Source organism: Passer domesticus, chromosome 18 (genome assembly GCF_036417665.1).
Source record: "Passer domesticus isolate bPasDom1 chromosome 18, bPasDom1.hap1, whole genome shotgun sequence".
Taxonomy (NCBI): Eukaryota; Metazoa; Chordata; class Aves; order Passeriformes; family Passeridae; genus Passer; species Passer domesticus.
This window is the reverse complement of record NC_087491.1, coordinates 8,891,246-8,910,333: the sequence shown is the minus strand read 5'-3', so window position 1 is coordinate 8,910,333 and position 19,088 is coordinate 8,891,246. Positions and strand designations below refer to the sequence as shown.

Below are 19,088 nucleotides of genomic sequence, written 5' to 3'. Positions count from 1 at the left end.
AAGGCATTTGTGCTGTGGGATTTTGGATCTGAAATTATTTTACCACTGATGCTGAATGGTTATGGGAGGGCTGGTTTTCCTCTCAAGGTGTGTATAAAGGAGTTAATGCTTTTCTTTTTCATAAAGCACAGACCCCAGTGCAGGCTCAGGCAGGATCCTGGTGATGACTGTAAAGTAGATGCATGCTTGTTTTGTTAACCAGTTTTCACACATTCTAATATCCATATTCCTCCCGTGATTACTGCTGTGAATTAAAGGCATTTTGAAGAGCATTCCACATAAGTACAAAGAAAGCTATTTCACTACTATAATAAAATAGCCCTGGGAATTGGACTGCAAGGTCTCTATTTGTAACTTAAAGTTTTCCTTATTAAAGTTCTGCTTTTTAAGGTGGTGCACTGGAATTCAGCATTGTGAAGAGATGTCTTTTTGCTCTGTATTAAAAAACAAAGTATGCACTGACAATGTGTGTTTTCAGAGTGTGTTACAGAGCTGTTTGTTCATATTTAATGTAAATGTGCAGATGCCCAGAGACTGTTTGATCCAGCAGCAGGTTTGCATTCCAGCAGGAGAACCTGTGCTCATTTGTGCCATGGCTGTCAGCTCAGACCTTTGAGGACATTCCAGGCAGGTCTGCACCACGTCACTTAGCAGTGGGCTCACGGTGGCACTGAAGAATTCTGAATTGTGTTTGCTGTATAAACAATGCTGCTTAAGTAACAGCATTTTACCATAAACCAATATTTTATTGTTGTAATAGGACGACCCCAGTGTGCAGCAGTCCTGGCCCGTGGTGTGTGGTGCCAGGAATTGTGCTGGCACACTGTCTGTGCAGCCACACAGGGAGTTGAATCATGAAACTGCTTTAGATTTAAACCAATACTTCTATTTTTTTTTTTTTTTCAAGCCAGCTCAGTTTTGAGCTCCAGCTCCTCCAGCACAGCACAGCTGAGGGGGCTGAATGCTGTGCAGGAGGGGATGTGTCAGTGCCTTATGTCACTATTGCTGCTGAAGCCTGAAAATTGTTGAATCACAGCCTCAGATTTCTAAATTTCTTTGTAAATCCAACCCTTAAACACTCTGTCTTGGCTTCTGGAGAGCTGTCCAAATGATTCCACATGTGTCCTTAAGTGCTGTACCAGGTTTGGCCTTTTGTGAGTGAGAAGTGCAGATGGTGAGTGTTTGATACAGCTCTGTGTGCATATGCTTTTGCAGCAGACCACCCTGTGTTTATATGTAAACACTGCTAGACTATTTAAGCACTTAACTTAATCTTTTGCATCCACTCAGTAATAAAGCATAATTCCTCTGTGACCAAAATAACATCCATAGCAAAGTTGAAAACAGGAGGATTTTTAAGAATCAGTGGAAGTCTGCCTTCTCTCAGGTTTGGATCTTGCATTGCTTCCACTCCTCTGAAGCTGGAGTGGAGTTGGGCAAGAATTTTAGCAAATTTGTTCCATAGGACCTTTGTTCAAGGTGTCTTAGCAAATCAATTCCTTGCAGCCCACACATCCTGACTTCTTCCCACACCTGTGGATTCATACTGCCAAGACTCTCCAGTGCTGAAACTCCTTCCTGCTCACTCTGTGGTTTAGCCCCAAGACTGAAGAAATGTGCACAACTCAGATTTGCTCCTTCTGCCCTCACCTCACCCCCTGGCAGTTAGGAGTCAGTTAGTTATTTGAAAGAACATTTTTCCTTTCTGATGTGTCACGAATGAAGATTTTGCAGCAGGAACAGAGGCATTGCAGGAGTAGCAGAGAATCAATGTGCAGATGAGAAGGGAAGAGAAAGATGAGCCAAGAGGATCCTGGCTGGAATCTTCCACCAGCGAAACTTGGAAATTGGGTGAGAAGAGAGAGGAAACTGCTGAAGCAGTTTGTTCAGAAAGGACAAGAGAACGGTGTTAACAACTGGATGAGAAAACAGCCTGGCAGGGAAACTCATAGCTGGAGGAGAAGTTGCTCAAAACAAGAGAATTCAGTACGGGAGCCAGGAAACCATGAGCATTTTATAGAGGTTCTGCAGAAATGAAAAGCAAGAGCTTGTGTTAACAATAATAATTTTTAAAAAGCCAAGAGAACCTGTGGAATTTGGGGGAGGAGGCAGAGACTTCCAGGATTGTTGTACAGATGTCAGGGATGGTGCCAGCTGTCTCATTTAGTCTTGAGACGTGAAGTCGCTTTCTCAGCGTGAGTGGTGTTGGATTTTTTTTCACGCTCTTCATTGCCTATCCAAGCAGGAAGTGTCATCTCACCAGAGCTGGCAGAGGTCACTGTTTTAATAACTGTTGTTAATTGATGCTTCTGAAAAGCCTTCTATCAACTTGAATTTGCTACCTGCAGAGACTTGCCTAGCAGGTAGCTGAATCAAATTAAAACTTAAATTCCATGATGAATAAATCGCACTAGAACTGTGATTACCCTGTATGTGTTAAAACACACTATTTCTCCAGTCAGGCTGCCTGAAAACTATTAAATCTCTTTGAAAGTCTGTAATATTTTAAATTCTGCTGCTGCTAAAATGTTTAAGTTGTATATTGAGTCTTGGTTCTGACAAAAATAGCTGTTCCATAGGTCTTGGAATGAGTGCAGGCAAATGCTGTCCCCCAGTGCCTCCATCAACCAACCCAACATGTGCAGCAGGGCCAGCTCATGCTTCTGAAATATCACACATGTGAAAAGAAATTATTAACTGGGTTGAAAATATTAGCTGAAAGCCAAAAGAAAAAAAAATTGTGAGCAAGTAAATACTGTGCTAGTAAGTGAGAGGATGTGTGGAGAGTTTCCCCTGTTGCTCTCCAAAATATCATGAATCCAGATTTGACAGAATTGTAGAGTTTATTTTTGTCTTATGTGTGGTGTTTTCTGCTAAGTGTACAGGAAAGATTAACTTCTTTCATGTTACAAATGTGTATTTTTACCCCTTTTCTCTTTATCTCCATCTTCCCAAGATCACTTAGCAAAATGTTCTTTCTTCCAAAAGAAAATTACTATTAATACCTATATTTCTAATTTTTAAATTGTTGTATTGTGTGGAAAAAAAGAACAGCATGCAAGTGAAACACTGTGTGGGAAAAATGCTATTTAAGTCTTGTCTAAGCTGTTAAACATCACACTAACACTGGATTGCTGGATCTAATCCAGTAAAAATAAAAAAAATTAAAAAGAGAGGTCACATTAGAGAGTGAAGCCATCTGTCCAGTGTGGAATTGAAAGGCATTTATAATGAATTACTTTGCTATATTGCTGTCTTTTGGGGGGCCTTTATGTGAATCAAAGAGATGGTACAAGACCATTTATCTACAGAAATGGTTCCTGAATTATTTCTACATTGGCAACCTGATGTTTTAGCATGAAATTTCTCAGTGAGTGTTTTGCATAGCTAATTAGGCCTTTCTAAACAGTATTTTCTAACTGGCTTCAAAGTGTCTTCTACATGTCCCAGGCATTGTTTTTCTAATAAGGACTAAAGGAGTTTTGTGGACACTTACTGGCAAAACAGCAGAGAGATTTTTCAACTAATATATCTACTACTTTATTCTATTTTTTTTCTGCATGTTCATAGCAAGGCTTCATTTGAAGTGTAATATTTTGAATTAATTTTAGTCATTGCTGATGTTCATGAAGTAGATTTGTTTTGACTTTTGTAGTATTAATCTGGCATGTTTGTGGAAAAAAATAACTCTTCTACATTAAAATAAAAATACTGATTTATAGTGTTGACAGCCTTTGAGAGCATCTGACTGGCTGGCTCTGCACATTCAGATGCAAACCCCTGAGTGATAATATTGGGGTTTTTTAAGTAAAGATTTTGTATCTAAAACACAATTTTAATACCTCCTGAAAAATCATGAACCTGTGTCATGAAGGAAAGAAGGAGAAAAAATGGGAGGGGGAAGTTGGTACAAACCTGCTGTTGAAGATGTTTTAAAAATCTCTCCCCCAGACCACGAAAATTACATTGGGGAAAATGTTTTAGTACTTGATGAGGTTTAATGAGATGAAGACCTGTTGGTTGAGTCTTGTTCTTTTCTGAGGAGGATGTTCAGGGATCTGGATTAGAAGGCACTTATAGATCTGGATTAGGAGGTAAATATGGATCTGCATTAGGAGAAACATATGGATCTGGATGAGGAGAAACATGGATCTGGATGAGGGGAAACATGGATCTGGATTAGGAGGCACTTATGGATCTGGATGAGGAGAAACATGGATCTGCATTAGGGTGCAGGTGTTGATGAAGTTACTTAAAGCTTTTTTAAACAGAATGGGACTGACTCAGGATGTTGCAATGTTTTAACTTCTTCTTGCCTAAAAGTTGTTAAATGTTTTTGAGACCTAGGATGGTTCATAATATGAAATTCTGTCTACGAAGAGTTAAAACTCTGTGCTGTAAAATGGGGGTTATTGGGTACAATCTTCAGCAGTCTGGCTTCAGACCTTTTTGAACAACCTTTGCATCCCACAGAAGCAGTAGGGAATTTGTCTAGACGCTCTCTTCAGCCCTTTGTAGGTGGAACAATGCCTGTTCTAGGACATGAAATTTCAGCTTGTATTTAATTCTGAGAATTCCATTAATTTCTTAAGATTAAAATAAGCCAAATGTCTGAACAAATCTATTGCCATTTGCTTTTCCCCGCTTTGCGTAATTTCATCTGGGTTTGTAAATGCTCCTTCCAACCATCATCTTTTGTATGTAGGAGAAAACTGAGATGTGCAGAGGATGTCAGAAGTTAGAAGTGCTTTTTGGCAAAGCAAAATTAGATTTTTCTCCATCCTCAAGTGCTTTGCTTCTCTGAGACTGGGCAAGAGGTTCTGTAACATAAATAGGAACTATCGTATTTTTGAGCTAAAACTGGACAGAGATGTGTAAATTTTGTAAGTGCTTATTTTGGCAGTAAATGTATGTATTTCAGTTCTACAAAACAAGTTCCAGATAGCAGCTTTTTCTCTGACCCTCTTTCCAAACAGCCTCAGGAGTGCACTTTATCTCTTCTTCAACGTGTTCCTCAGTTTTCTCTGAAGTTATCACCACTTACACTTCTACATTACTTCACTGCACCTGATTTCTCATGTCCATCCCTTCACAAGATGTTTTAGCAGATGTCCTCTCAGAAGGACAAATCTACAGAATTTTTCCTCATATAAGGTTGTTTGTAATTTTGTATTTGATACAATACACAATCTAGTCAGGCTAATTGAGTAATTATATATGTATTTTTGAAGAATCTTTGTTCTGATGAGTGCTCAGGAAAGCCTGATGACTACTTGAAAAAAGGCATAGGGGCACAAAACAATGCTGCAAAACAATGCTCCCTGTGTGATGGTCCTGACAGAGCTGCCAAAGTAAAACATCACATTTCCTGGAGCACGTGGTTTTCATTTTCCTTCTTCTATCAACTGATCTGTGAAAAGTGGTACAAAATTAACAGGCATCTAAGCCCAAAAAGTCACAGTAATTCACCTTTACGTGCTTTCAGAAGGTGGTTAATGCAAATTAGGAGGTTTCTGGTTTGCTGTATGTGTGATTTCCTTTAAATGAAAGATTCCACTACCCCGTGAATTCCCTGTTCTGCCTTACACTGCTCACTCAGTACAAGGTGACAGTTGGGTTTGAGTCAGATTTTAAGCCTCGTGGTCAATACAAGTTTTACATTTAAAAATAATCTTTTCTAAGAAAGACTTTGAAGAATTGATTACCTCCAGCCAGCCTGGATCCCATTTTCAAAGGATGAGTGTGCATGTCCACTGGGATTTTCAGAAGGACGTAAGCAGATTGAGTGCCCACGTCCAACTGTTGTTCACATGATTCTAAATTACTTCAATTTTCCTTCCTTAATGCATTGACTATGCCAGTGTCTTGTTTTCTACAACTTCTTATTTTGCTTTAACTTCTTCTTGCCTAAAGCTTGGCAAATTGGAAAATTTAAGCTATGCAAAAATCTGCATCACAACATTTTCAGAACCACAGAATCTCTCCTTGCCTGCACCACAGCCAGTCATCCCTGGTCCCCCACAAGCAAGAGATTAATTTATTTGCAGAGCCTGGAGTAATGGCATTTATGAAGCAGTATAAAGTCTCCTGCTGTATGAAATCAGTCTGGGATTCAGCAGGGTTTGAAATGAGCTGGGTTTGTGCCGTCCATGTGTGGTTGATTGCTCCTGGAGCAGGGTCTGCTGTGCCTCCTCTTTCCCAGTTCTGGATGGTCTTGGCTTTTCTGATCAGCAGCAAGTGTTAATGAGTCATTGCAGTGAATGGGGGAACTTTCTTCTGCACTATGACAAGTGTGGATCAAGGTTTTTGTGCAAAATTGTCATAACTCATTTCATTCTTTGGTTACTTTTAAAAGCTGACTTTACCAGCTGAGGAGGTGTAGCTTTCCTGATTTGATTTTATTTTTTTTCTGTTTTAATCCTTTGCAAAGTAGCAACTGGAGCATAGCACCTCATTGTTGTTCAGGTGATTTTAGCACTAATATTAGAAATTAATTACTTTGAAGAGCAAGAATTCGACTTTTTTTTTTTAATCTGTTAAGCAGATTAAAGGGAAATAATTAGCGCTTTTTTTGAGTTTTACTGTTAATCTAACTTTTTTTCAGAGCGCATATGTAGATTTACATAAAAGCAGTTTTATTTACAAATTCATTCATGGATCTGCTCAAGTTGTAGAGTTTGTAAATGAGGACAGATCAGTGCACAGATGAAACTCTTCTAAAGCAAATATTTGGATTTTAATGGGTCCAAAGGAGTGGCTGAAGTGGCATGTCCATGGCTTGGGGCGATGTGTCCTGGGAAACAAGGTCTCTGCAAGGCTCTTTTTCAGTGTTAATGGAGCTCAGTTCTTAATTTGATCCCAGGGAACAGGACAACTGTGTGCCAGCTCACCTTGGCCTGCAGAAACAGGGATTACACCCAGCAGAAAGCATGTTGTTTTATCTTTGTGTTTGATTGCTCCAGAGAAACATCTGGAATTTACCAGCCAATTTCAGAGTCACCAGTGCATGAAATAAATTGGAAAGATTCAGGGGAAAAAAAAACCACCCCTAAGAATCATCCAAAGACTTTGATAAAACCTTTATCTGTTAAGTTTATCAAAGAGAGAGTAAGGACATGACAGCCTGTGAATTCCTGCACTGGAAGAGTAATTGTAATCATGTGTCCTTGAACCCTGCTGAGGAGAAAGTACAGAAGTACCATGGCAGGACTTTGAAGCTGACAGATTTGGACTAAAATTTAAGTCAGTGCATGTTTTTAAGGGCAGAGTAATTGATTTTCAAAACAACTTGCAGAGGGCTTTGGTTTGTTTCCTCTTATCAACAACTTTTTGAATTGTTGCTTGCATGTGGTTTTGAAGAATATGCAGGTATCAGAGAGAAATTGATTCAGGAAAGTCCCATGAACAGGGTTAAAAAGGATAATTTTTAAAAGGATAATTCCTAAAAAGGATAAATGCTTTTTAAAAGCATAATTTTTAAAATCTGAGTGTGTGTGAGAGAGCCCCTGTGCTGATGCTGCTGTGTGCTTTGGTTGGCAGGTACGTTGATGATGTGATCAGTCGGATTGATAGGATGTTCCCTGAAATGTCCATCCAGCTCTCCCGGCCAAATGGAACCTCTGCAATGCTTCTGGTGAGTTGGAACATCTCATCCCTTGAGTTTATTTTCTTCACAGGCTGAATTACTGTCCCAAAAACGCAGGGTATTAAAGATTTTTGTTTCCCAGAAACATATCATTCTTCATTTGCCACAGCAATGCAGCATCTTTCTTGCTCTTAGGCAAATAAGTGATAAAAATAATTTCCCCTTTAAACAGAAGATCTATTGCTTTATTGTTAAATGTGATTGTAGAAATATGAGCACAAAACTCAAATATTCACTGTGGTTTTTGGCAGACTTGGCAATGAGTGAATCTTAATCATGATAATTAAGAAGGAAGAGAATGTTGTCAAGAAGAAAAGAAGAAGGAAACCAATATGATTTAAATTTGTTCACATTGCTCTTGGGTCAGTGAATTTCTGTTATATGATGAAGTTAGGAATTTGCCTTTGAAGTAAATGAGCAGTTTGAGATAAACAAGTCCAATACATTCTTTTTCAGGCAGACTTATTTCTGCCTGACCAAGCAAGATTTCATTGCAGAGGAACCTATTGTTCACATCCATTTTTACAGGCAGCTGTTGTGCTTACAGCAAAAGAAGTCTTCAAAGCTCTAAGGCTTTAGGTGGAAGAAGAGCCCATGGTGTGGCAGCTGGATGCTGATTTCCTTCTAGGGAAAGGCAGAAGTCACATATTTTGCCAAATTTTAAATAAAACTAGAAGATACACCACATGCACAGATGAAGAACTGAGGCCAGTTCAGTCTTTTCCATCTCACATTTCTCATGGAAATTTCCCTATACAACTATTGCTGTGATTATGTTTAATTTTAAAATATTTTAGTAGTATTTAGTTGTAATTAATCAACTGTCTAACATCTCATTATTAACTTTCTTTGAACAGCCACAAATTCAGAAGAGATTAACTGAGTCAGAGGTTAAAATAAACAGCTGGCATTAAAACATTTAATCTGCAATTGTTGGGTTCACCAAGTGGAAAAATATATTCCAGAAAAGAATGGAATTCATCAGTGCAGTCTTAAGAAGTTATAAGTCTTAGAAATTTTTGTGTTTCCTCTTAAGCTGACTTTGTGTTTTATCTATTTTGCTGTAAAAAAAAAAAAGTCTGGTTTTGCTTCCTTACTTTGAAATGCTTTCCATTCTCCTGGAGCCCTTCTTTGCATACTGAAGTACCTTCCACTTTTGGTGGCTTTTTGAGGTGGTCAGGAAATAGATGATGTTTTTCAAGACTCAGGCACAATTAGGAAATAAGGTAAATTATCTTGGATGTGACTTCCAAGGAGCAAGGTTGGGTGGTAACTAAAGGAAGTGCCTTTCACCAGCAGCAGTAACAGTAATTCCATGTGGCAGTTGCTCTCTAAATCAAGGACATTTTTGCTCCTACAAGATCCCAGCCCCATGTTGAACCAGTGGTGTGCATATTTCCCTTGGATCAGAGATCAAAAAGATTGTTTTTAAAGTATTTTTGTGTGTGATTGTGTGATGGGTTTATCATTTTTGCTTTTAGCCAGGTTTTCCCTCTTCCCCATCTGTCTCAGTTGATGTTGCCAATATGGCACTTTCCATCTGGCCCTGACTGCTACAAAAGCTTTTGCTGTTTTCAGCCACAGATCCTTCAGTGAAAAAGGTGCTGAGGGATGGGCAGTGTGAAGAGCACCTCCCCCAGAAGGAGGGAGCTTTCTCCAGCACTTGTGATTTCTCACTCTGAACTTAGCCCAAGCTACATCTGGAGCTGCTCCCCTGCAGCAGCGTGGTTTACCTCAGAGCCAAAGGCTCCAGATAATGCTCATTTTATCAAAATATTTCACAGCCAAACTGTTTGCCCAGAGTTAATTAACTAACTTTATAATCTCAACCATGCTCATCCTTGGGCTGTTATAGCACACCTGGTGTCTTAGGAAGGTCCTTGATGCAAAGGTCTGGTTTTTATAGCATCTTTAAATACAATTACTCCATCTACCAGAGAAAACCCATGCATTCATCCTCAAAGGCACTGGTAAGCACTATACATACCTTAAAATTGTGTAAATGATTGAAGGGAGATGGGAAAGAAGGGGAAAGGAGGTCTGGGTGACTCTTTGAAACTCAAGAAGCTTTGGGGCCTTTGCCAAACAGATTAGGAGAAAGACCCAAGCGAGAAAGTTTCATCCCCAGACTCTACAACTTCATGAGCACATGGAAATCTGTTTATGTCCTTAGCTGTAGGTGGGACTTGCACCACCAAGATTCATCTGGTGGTTCAAGAAGATGTCTTTCCCTTCAAGAAGAACAAGGAGCTGCTGGAGAGGCTCCTGTGGGAGCACCCAGAGGATCTGGGGCTGGAGCAGCTCTCCGGTGAGGAGACACTGCGGGAGCTGGGCCGGGTCAGTCTGGAGAAGGGATCTCAGCAATCCATGTCAGTGTCTCCAAGAGGTGTCAAGTCAGTGCCAGACTCTCTTGAGTGGTGCCCAGTGACAGGAGAAGGAGTTAGAGCCATAAACTAAAAGAAACCACAAAAAGTTTCACTTCAGCTTGAGGAAGAACCCTGAGATGAGCACCCTTGGTTAGGGCATGGTGCCAGTGATGCCAGGTTTGTGGGTTTCATCTCCTTATCCTTGTGGGTCCCTTCCAACTCAGAATAAACTTCTTTCCATGGAGGGTGGCAGAGCTCTGGAAGAGGAACCCAGGGAGGGTGTGGAGTCTCCCTCCCTGGAGACATTCCAAACCCACCTGGGTGTGTTCCTGTGTCACCAGCTCCAGGCGACCCTGCCTTGGGCAGAAGGTTGCATGAGATGATCTCCACAAGTCCCTTCCAACCCCAGCAATTCTGGAATTCTGTAATAATTAGGAGCTGTGTGAGCCTGTTGGTCAAACTCTGCTGGCAAATAATCCTCGTGCTCAGCTGGGCTTTCCCTGACCAGAAGCTGCAAACTCCTGTGAGAAGAATGAACTGCTGCCTCCAGACAATGAGGAGGTTTTTTATGCTTCAGATTTATACACAGCAATTGTACCTCATTAGTCTGGATTTATGCTACACAGGCCAAACACATAAATAATTGAAACCTTTCAGAGCTGTGTGAGATCCTCAGCTGATTTTAAAAGCGGTTTATTGTGGCATTTCAAGGTGCTGTTTAATCCCAGTCTTCACCAGTGATTTTTCAATTAATCTTTTAATAGCACTATGTAGAAAATAGACTAAACATAGAATTATATCAGCTCTAATAACTGTGTAATGCAAAATTAATTTCCAGCAGCAGCACAGGGAAATGTGGACTCCTTAAGGTTTTTGTGAGATTTTGTTGGTCAGATGCCAGGAATTGTAAATAGATAAACCTTATCTTGTGTATTAAGAAAACATTAACTAATTTTTAATGAATGAAAATACCTAGATTTTTTTTCTTGAATGGTTAGTCGTATCCTAGATACATTGTTTTTCCTACTATAATAATCAAATTATTTTGTGATTGTTTCACATACCTTGTTTCCATTATCAAAATTCAGAATATTTTTGTGTGAAACAAGTCCTGTGTACAATTTACTCATTAATAACAGAAAGATTTTAGAAGGCAGTAAACTTCAGCCCTACTTTTCCAGCTGAGAAATCTGAGTTCCTTAGTACCCAGCCAATCTACTGAGGGAAGAAGCTTATTTTCTTATCTACATCTGGGAATTACTTTGTCTTTAAATTATTTTTGTCCTCAATATTTGTAAAGAACTACTGCAGAAATTACAAGCACTGGTAAATATTTTTGCAGATAATGGAACTGTTTCATGTAATTTGTGTTTCTAAATCATAATGAAATGTATAAGTAACTTCCAACCCAAAAAACTGAATTGTTCTGCCAAACTCAGGTCAGAAATCATGATTTTTTCTTTCCAGGTTATCTTACAAATTTTTGCTTTTAATTTTTTTTTTATAAATTTACACTGCTGCCTAGTTTTTTAATAGATCTGTCATACAAAAATATGAAGCAGGTTTCTATAGAGTTTTATTCATTCTCCTTAAAACCAGACACATTTGCATTTGAACTTTCAGATCTTGTTCCCGGCATTTGCAGCAGTCTGATTGTGTGGCAGTGGGTTGTATTAATTGCAAATAGGCCAGACATCTGTTCCCTGAATCTGAATAATTCCTTGTGTCTCACTGTTGTTTATTAGTGTTTTACATAAAACCTTTATTATTTTTGTTGGGGAAATGGATGCTGAAATGTATTATTTGCTCATTGAGAAAGGCACCAGACTGATTTCTGTGCATGAGAACCTGATGTTGGAGAACTGGGAGGAATGGGGAGGAATTTGCAAAGTGATTTAAAATCAGTATTGATGGTTTATTGATTGGAAACAACTCAGTGCTGTTATTTCCAAAACAATTTCATATTTGAAAGTGCTTTGCAGTGTAAACCTTCCTTCCTTCTTCCCTGTTGGGTGGTTTATCAGGAGAGCAGTGCTCAGGGATGAAAGCAGGCAGGTTCATGGGAGGGGTGTAGCTCTGGTGGTCACCTGTGGTGGCTTGGGCACCTGATTTTTGGGGCTGTAGGATGAATATTCATTTAGGGATTTACTGCCTTGGAGGCAATACTTGGATTTGGTGTTGAAGGGAATTCCTGGAATGGTGTTTAAGGAATCCCTCCTGAGCTCACAGTGACTGCAGTGGCTTCACAGTTTGTGCCTTAAGGTGGAGAACCAGCATTTAAAAGGCATTAAAATCAGCATTTAAAGGGCATTAAGTCAGTGTTTGAGGTGACATGGGCAGGGGGAGGATGTCTTGAATTAACAAAGTACATGAGCAGGGGTTGGCAAGTAAATTGGAAAGTGTTCTCTGCTTGTCTAATGAAGAATGAGGAAGATGAGGAAGAGTCATTTCCATTGGGAAAAGGGAACAAGAATAGAAAAAAGTAGATAAAGACTTGTGAGAAATGTCCTCAGCTTTGCTCCCTCCACAGGGTTACTGTGCCCAAAGCTCTCAGGTGTGTATTGATATTCCCATAGATTTGTAGTGTGGAAGATCACACATCATTTTCATCCCTGTAAAATTCCTGGTATGCTTTAATTTAGAAAGGAAAAAAGAGACAAAATCCATTTCATCTTCTGTAGCAATGCTGGACTGGTGTGAGTGTTCCCAAAGTGTGACTGGCCACTGGCAAAATCTGCCCTTGAACCTCGGAACAAAATTCCTGTGCCAGTTTTTTTGCTTTTTTAAGAGAATAGGGAATGTTAGTGAGGGAGAAGAGCCAGCTCATCCTTCATATGGTGGGAGCATTTAAAGTCCTTCATTTATGTTGACTTTTTATCAGGCACTATTGCAATTAGGTTAGACTAATGAAAGGTAAATTCCAGCCCTTGCATAAAAAAAGAAATCCTTGTAAAGAACCTAATTAGTATGTTTGTTTATTTAGACTCTAATGGCTTAATTGCATCTTATCTTGCTATTTACAAATAGGCATCATTAAAGAATAATGAGCATGTGAGGGAAAACGCAGCCATACCAGCAGCAGATGAGACATAAAAAATGAGAGGAAAAAAATCTAGTTGAAAGTCTGTGTGTTGGGGTTTTTTTTAAACTTTATTTTTAATGCAAAACCTTTTTTTTCCAGCATATATAAATACCATTTCCATGCATTGTACTGATTAGTAAGAAGGATCTGTGAGTGGGAGGCTGAGCTTATGGCTGGTTCCATGGCAAGGAGCAGGTGTCTGGCCTTTTGCTGGAAATCTGTAGCTTGGTTACATCTTTGGTTGGATGTTGCCTTATTTCTGAGGTGAATAAAAACCACACACACACTTGTGCTCCTTTTTATAGAAGCGGGGAGGTGCCCATGTTAACTGAAAATAATGTTTTCTTTCTTTTAGCTCTGCATTGCAGAGCATCTGCAGCTCAAATCAGCAGCAAATTCCCTGGAATGCTGAGGGGAAATCTGCAGCTTTGGGAATTTTTCATTTCACAAAATATGGGAGCTCAGTGGTGTCAGCATACATTTTCCTGATATCAAACTTCAATAAATTTTAAGAAAGAGCATTTGTTAATGTGTTGTTTCAATGGTTGATAAAAGGGCTTTTCACTTGATATTAGTTTCAGTGAGGAGGCAGAATTAAAGGGGGGATTTCAAACTGTTTCCTCCAGGCAGAGTTCTGGCATGGTAAATTAATTTTGATCCTTTTCATTTTGTAAAGTCATGTGGACCCTGATTTTGACTTACTTGGAAAGGTACTTTCTTCTTTGATAATTAGAATTGGTGTTAAATGGGAACTTTCTTTAGCAGTCTTACAAGAAATTATCTAAGTCATTCTCCCTGATTATTCTGTTTCCCCCTCTCCCTTTCTTGGCATACTGTGTCTGTCAGATGCTCCTTGAGATTTATCTTGGTGATAGACAAAATATTTTTAAAACTGGGATATTTCAAGAAGATTTTTATTTTATATGTCTTTGTCAGAAAAGCTGCATAATATTGCAGATTTCAATCAGCTGCCTGTCCTACCTTCTTCTGGGCTTGCCATTTTGGGAAGCAGGGGATTTATGAATAACTTAACTGTCTGAATTTAGTCTACTTTAGTTAAAAGGAAGTTAGATGTACATTGTTATTACACAGCCCAAAACAGAAGCTACAGAAGTATTTAACTTGCAACTGTTCCATTTTCAGCTCACAGAACTGTGGGGCATATTTTTTCATTCATATTAATTGAATTTTAAAGTGACCTTGTACATGTATTGATTTGAATTAAAATTTTCTACATCAAGGACGAGTTGGCATATATCCTTCAGGCAAAATATTAAAAAGCCAAGTGCTGTCTTAACAGGATATCGACAGGAGAAGTTGAAATTTAATAGGAAAACTTGGCTTAGAAGGGAAATTGGTGCCATTTTGTCACAATTGAAAGGTATCTTTTCTGAACAAGGAAGGAAATTTCTCTCAGTTGGTACCTGTGGAAATGCAGGGACATTTCAGTGCCCATTAAATAGGGACCATCTGGGTGAGTCTGGACCTCCAGGAGAGATCTGCACTTTTGGAGCTGGGAGTAGAACTATCAAATTACTGGTTTACCAAAGGCATTAGTGCTTTATTACCTGCTTTCAGGTGATCTGCAGGGACACAGCTGCATGGCTGTAAGTGTAAATTATGTTCCATACATAGATCTGTTCTGAACACAGCCTCCAAGCAGCCAAGTTGAGCAAGGATTGGAATAAAATGATCTGCTGAAAAACATGATTTGTAAAATACAGCAGAGCTGAGCAAAAACATTAAGCCCTGGAAATAGTTATGAATCTTGATTACTGGAGGAAAAAAATAAAGGCTATTGCATTTGCTGTATGTACAATGTGGAATGTGTTTCACCCTGAAAATAGCTGTGGAGCAGAGTTGTGGCTTCCACGTCTCTCAGCATCCTCCAGTCTGGTGACAGGCTGTTGTTCATTCTTTGTGCTACTACCCTCATTCTTTCAGTGCTCTCAAAACCATGAACTGCAATTTCTCTGAGCTGCTCTTTTACTAAATTCTTGCTTCTGTCAGACTTAACTAATGATACAGTCCTACAGAAATCATCTCAGTGACTCCATCTCCAGAGTAAAATCTGCAGGAATCTCTTGTCAAAACAAGAGTGGTACAAAAGAGGGAAATATTTTGTTTCAGTACCAGAGCACTGTAAGAGCTAATTTAGACAACCCAGCCCAAGTTTGGATTTACAAAAAAATCCTGTAAAGGGGGAGTTCAGCTGCTGGACCTTTCTCAGGGAGCTCGCTGAGGTACCCAGCTAGAGCTGGGTTTCCACAGCTCCTTACCCATGTGGAAGACAGGAATTCTGAATTTCTGTGGTCAGGTAAGTGGGTGAGCAAGGTCCTGTCCTGGACATTGTGCAGGATGTGACATTCCAATGCTGTGATGGATTCTGGAAGTGGGGAGTGAGCCACTGGAAGGGTGTGAAGTCAGATCACCTGGAAAAGGGCAGGGAGCATCTGTGCAGGTAAATCATGTGGGGAGGAGGTTTGAGGCCAGCAGGGAGTTCACTCCAGCAAGCTGGAGTGCCACACACAGGATTTTTCACTGCATTATGTTCCACTGTTCACTCTGAGGATTTTCAGGAACATCACACACAGGCTTCAGATCAACCTCAGATTTATTTCTACCTGGCAGCAATGGGAGGTGCTGTGAATGCACAATGGAAAGAGAAAGAGATCATCAACTAAAGTGTGTGAAGGCAATAGGGATAGGAAATATTATACAGAAAGCTGGGTCTGGGTGTTTGTAGGGCAGCCTTATCCTTCTTCCATTAAGATTTCTTTTTCTTTAAAATGTCTTCTTTTCCTCCTTTTAATTTTGTTATGTGTGGTTGATGCCTAGTGTGAAGTTATAAATAAGAGTCCATTCTCTCAGCAGACCAATATCCCACTGAAGTGTCAGTTTTGATAAAGCAGAAAAATAAATTGAAAATTGTTAACTCTTAATGTGCTGGCAACTTTTCTCAAAGTTTATTCATTTGCTTCTCTTAGCAATTATGACAAAACTGTGATTGCAGTGGGTGATCAGCATCATAGCTTGGGCACCTCTGGGTAATGACTTTGCATTTCCAACTTAATTAATACAGTGCCAGGTGCTGAAATAACTCTGCCAGTTTTTTGTATATGAGGGCCAACTAGACCTTATTTATGAGTACCCTGGCAAGATACTGCATTTAAACCAAAATTCACAGCACCTGATGGCACAACATGGTGTTTCCTTACATGTTCATGGTGCCTGGTGTGTGCATGGCTCAGGCCCTGATACAAGTTCCTGTCCTTCAGCCTTTCACATTTTTTTCTTCACAAATTACCCGTTCTTCTGACCCACTTTTTATGTTCTTGCAGCATTATGCCTGGCAGCCTGTCTGCTTGATGGCTGTCATTGTCTCCCCTTCCTGTTCCCCTGTCTTTTCTCTTGTCCTGCCCTGTTGTTCAGACTCTTCCCTGCTGGAGTTCTCCCTGTGCTGTGCCAGAGGCTTGGCATCAGTTCTGTCCAGGGTTTGTGGCTCTGTCCTGATTAAATCAGCTCAGGCTGGGGCTGCTGGTGTTGGAACAGGGTGATGGGCAGCAGTCATTAACAGAAGTTACAAAGGAATAACATCCAACAGATCAATAAAGGTGCATATTGACTGGTTTCTTTAGGTGTGGATCTGTCTGCTGAGGTCAGCAGTAAGAACACATTTGTTTTAGTGGGTGTTAATCTATGCAGGATGAAATGTTGGAACACTGGCAGAAAATGAGCTGCTGCTGGTTGGGAAATATTAAAATGAACTAATTGTTTCTTTTTTATCTCAGTTTTATGTTTTTGTGGGTGAGGAAAAACTCTAATAATCTCTGCATAACAAAATACAAAGAGGAGATTCTTGTTAGACACACATCTTAACTGTATTGAAGTACAACTTCATCTTTGAAATGTAAATTGATTTTTAGATTAAAATGCCTTCATTATTGCATTTTTGTCAATAATATAATTTGGGCTTGTTTCTGTTGTTATACTCTGACTGACCCTCTGTATTTTCCATTATACTAGTTTTATTCTTTGCACTTTAACACTTTCACAGAAGGAAATGAAACCTTTGAAAATGTAACATTTTTACTTTAAGCTGTAGTTTCCTTTGAAATAATTTTACATTTTTATTGGACAGAAAATGTTTTCCATTAAACTCATGGTATGCTTTTACAAGCCAGCATTAGGAGAGTCCAATTCTTCTTTCAAGTTGTTTTTCTCTAAGTGGACTTATATTGGTGAATATCAAATTCATCGAAAATAATCACATTTGCCCATTGTTTTTGACAAGTTACTGAGTTGTGGTGTTAATAAAATGGAGAGAATTGCTTGGCAGTGTCATGTCTGCACAAGGGAATTCTGTGAACTCATACATTTTCAGTTGCAAATGAATGTTTGTTTGTTCTGCACTTTATAGCAGCTCTCCTCCTCAGAACACACACTGCTTTTAGATCTTTTATTTTGGTCTCTCTATAAAATATTGAAAACTGAAATCGCATCAGCTTAGGCTGTTAACTCGATGGTCTTATGGATTCAGAGACACCATGAGCCCGTTTGTGTCCTTGTCGTGCCCTTGCCAGGTGACCTTGGGGAAGGTGCTGAAGGTGATCGTGGTGATGCGCAGCCTCTTCATCGACCGCACCATCGTCAAGGGCTACAACGAGAACGTCTACACCGAGGATGGCAAGGTGGGTCACGGCCTCTCCAGCAGCCCTGCACTCCATCTGTTCATCTGCACTTCATCTTTATCATCTGCACTTCATCTTTATCTCTTTACATGGCAAGAAACTGGGATGCCACTGCGGGCACCCTGGAAATGCAAAACTGGCAAAAGACTCGGAATGTCGGAAGAACGTTCCAGTTTAAATCTGTCTTGTTTTGCTTGGGTTTTGCATCCCTAAAATCTCTGAGTTCTTTCTAAGCTCTGAAGCCTTAGCTTGAATTTCTGATTTATCACCTTAGACCTCAGTTGCTGTGTTTGTGTAGTGTCTGCTGAGAAAACATTTTTGCAGTGTACCAGCACATCAGCAGCCCAAGGTTCAGCTTTCTCTCTTCTGAGAGCCATTGAGAAACCTTGGGCTGGTTTTTTTTGGCTTGGTAAACACAACCGAGAGGATCACTGGTAGGTGCTCCTCAAGAATTTGCTTCCCAGCAGCAGCACATCTTGAACAGCAGCTACTACAGCAAGCATTACCTGATTCCACAAGTGATTTATTTTGTGAACAGCTCACCCTGCTTGAACCCTGAGATTTCCTGTTCCTGCACACACTCCATATGGCTCTCCTCAGCACATCAGGAGATGTTAACAGGACCTGACGGCCTTAGCTCAGCTCAGGTCTCTTTCCAGGGTGGAAGAATCTCTGTTCCCAAGAAATCTGCCAGGACTCTCCATTCTACTAACAGCACTAAATACCTCCATGTTTCACTTTGTCTCTCTGGAGCTTTCTCTTCTGCTTATGAAGCCTATTAAAATAAGAAGTTCATTATATCAAGATGAATATTTGGCACCCATAGGCCATGTTATAATGAGGTGAGACTTCTATTCCTTTCAAAAGTGATAACTGTGTTTCAGCACACAGAAGCACGTTGTGTGCTGACCCAGAGTTCAGCAGCTCTGGGTCTGAACCTCTGTTCTCTGGGAAAGGCCAGGAGCTGAGCTGCTGAAGGAAATAGTGCAGCTCCATTTCCCAGGTGAGACATTCTTCCTCAAAGGGCGGAGGATTGGCCTAAGAAGTCGTAAAATAAAAATTGCTTAATTTTGATTTGCCTTTTTCAGATAGGCAGGTTTAAATACCAGTTTGCCACAGAAGCAGCTGCTCTCTACTCCCTGTATATTTGCATATAAATACAGAGCTCCAGCACCAGCCCCTCTTCACCCCAAGTTCTGCATGGAAGTGAAATGATGGTCTGCTGAGAGAGCACTGACAATGTGTGATGGATTCCCATGTCACACTTCATTTGGGTGTGCTCGTTTTCTCTGATGAATCCAGTT

General features: G+C 39.9%; 1 protein-coding gene across 4 annotated transcripts in view; it reads left to right on the top strand.

The window, feature by feature from the left end:
* MED27 (mediator complex subunit 27) overlaps window positions 1-19,088 on the top strand; it is an 84,623-nt gene that overhangs the window by 50,642 nt on the left and 14,893 nt on the right. For 2 of the 4 annotated variants that reach the window (XM_064393175.1, XM_064393174.1), the window contains exons 4-5: window positions 7,540-7,633; window positions 17,677-17,784. In XM_064393175.1, coding sequence (XP_064249245.1) covers window positions 7,540-7,633; window positions 17,677-17,784 — 202 coding nt within the window. The remainder of the gene's footprint in view (window positions 1-7,539; window positions 7,634-17,676; window positions 17,785-19,088) is intronic. The other 2 variants (XM_064393177.1, XM_064393176.1) reach the window with 1 other exon arrangement.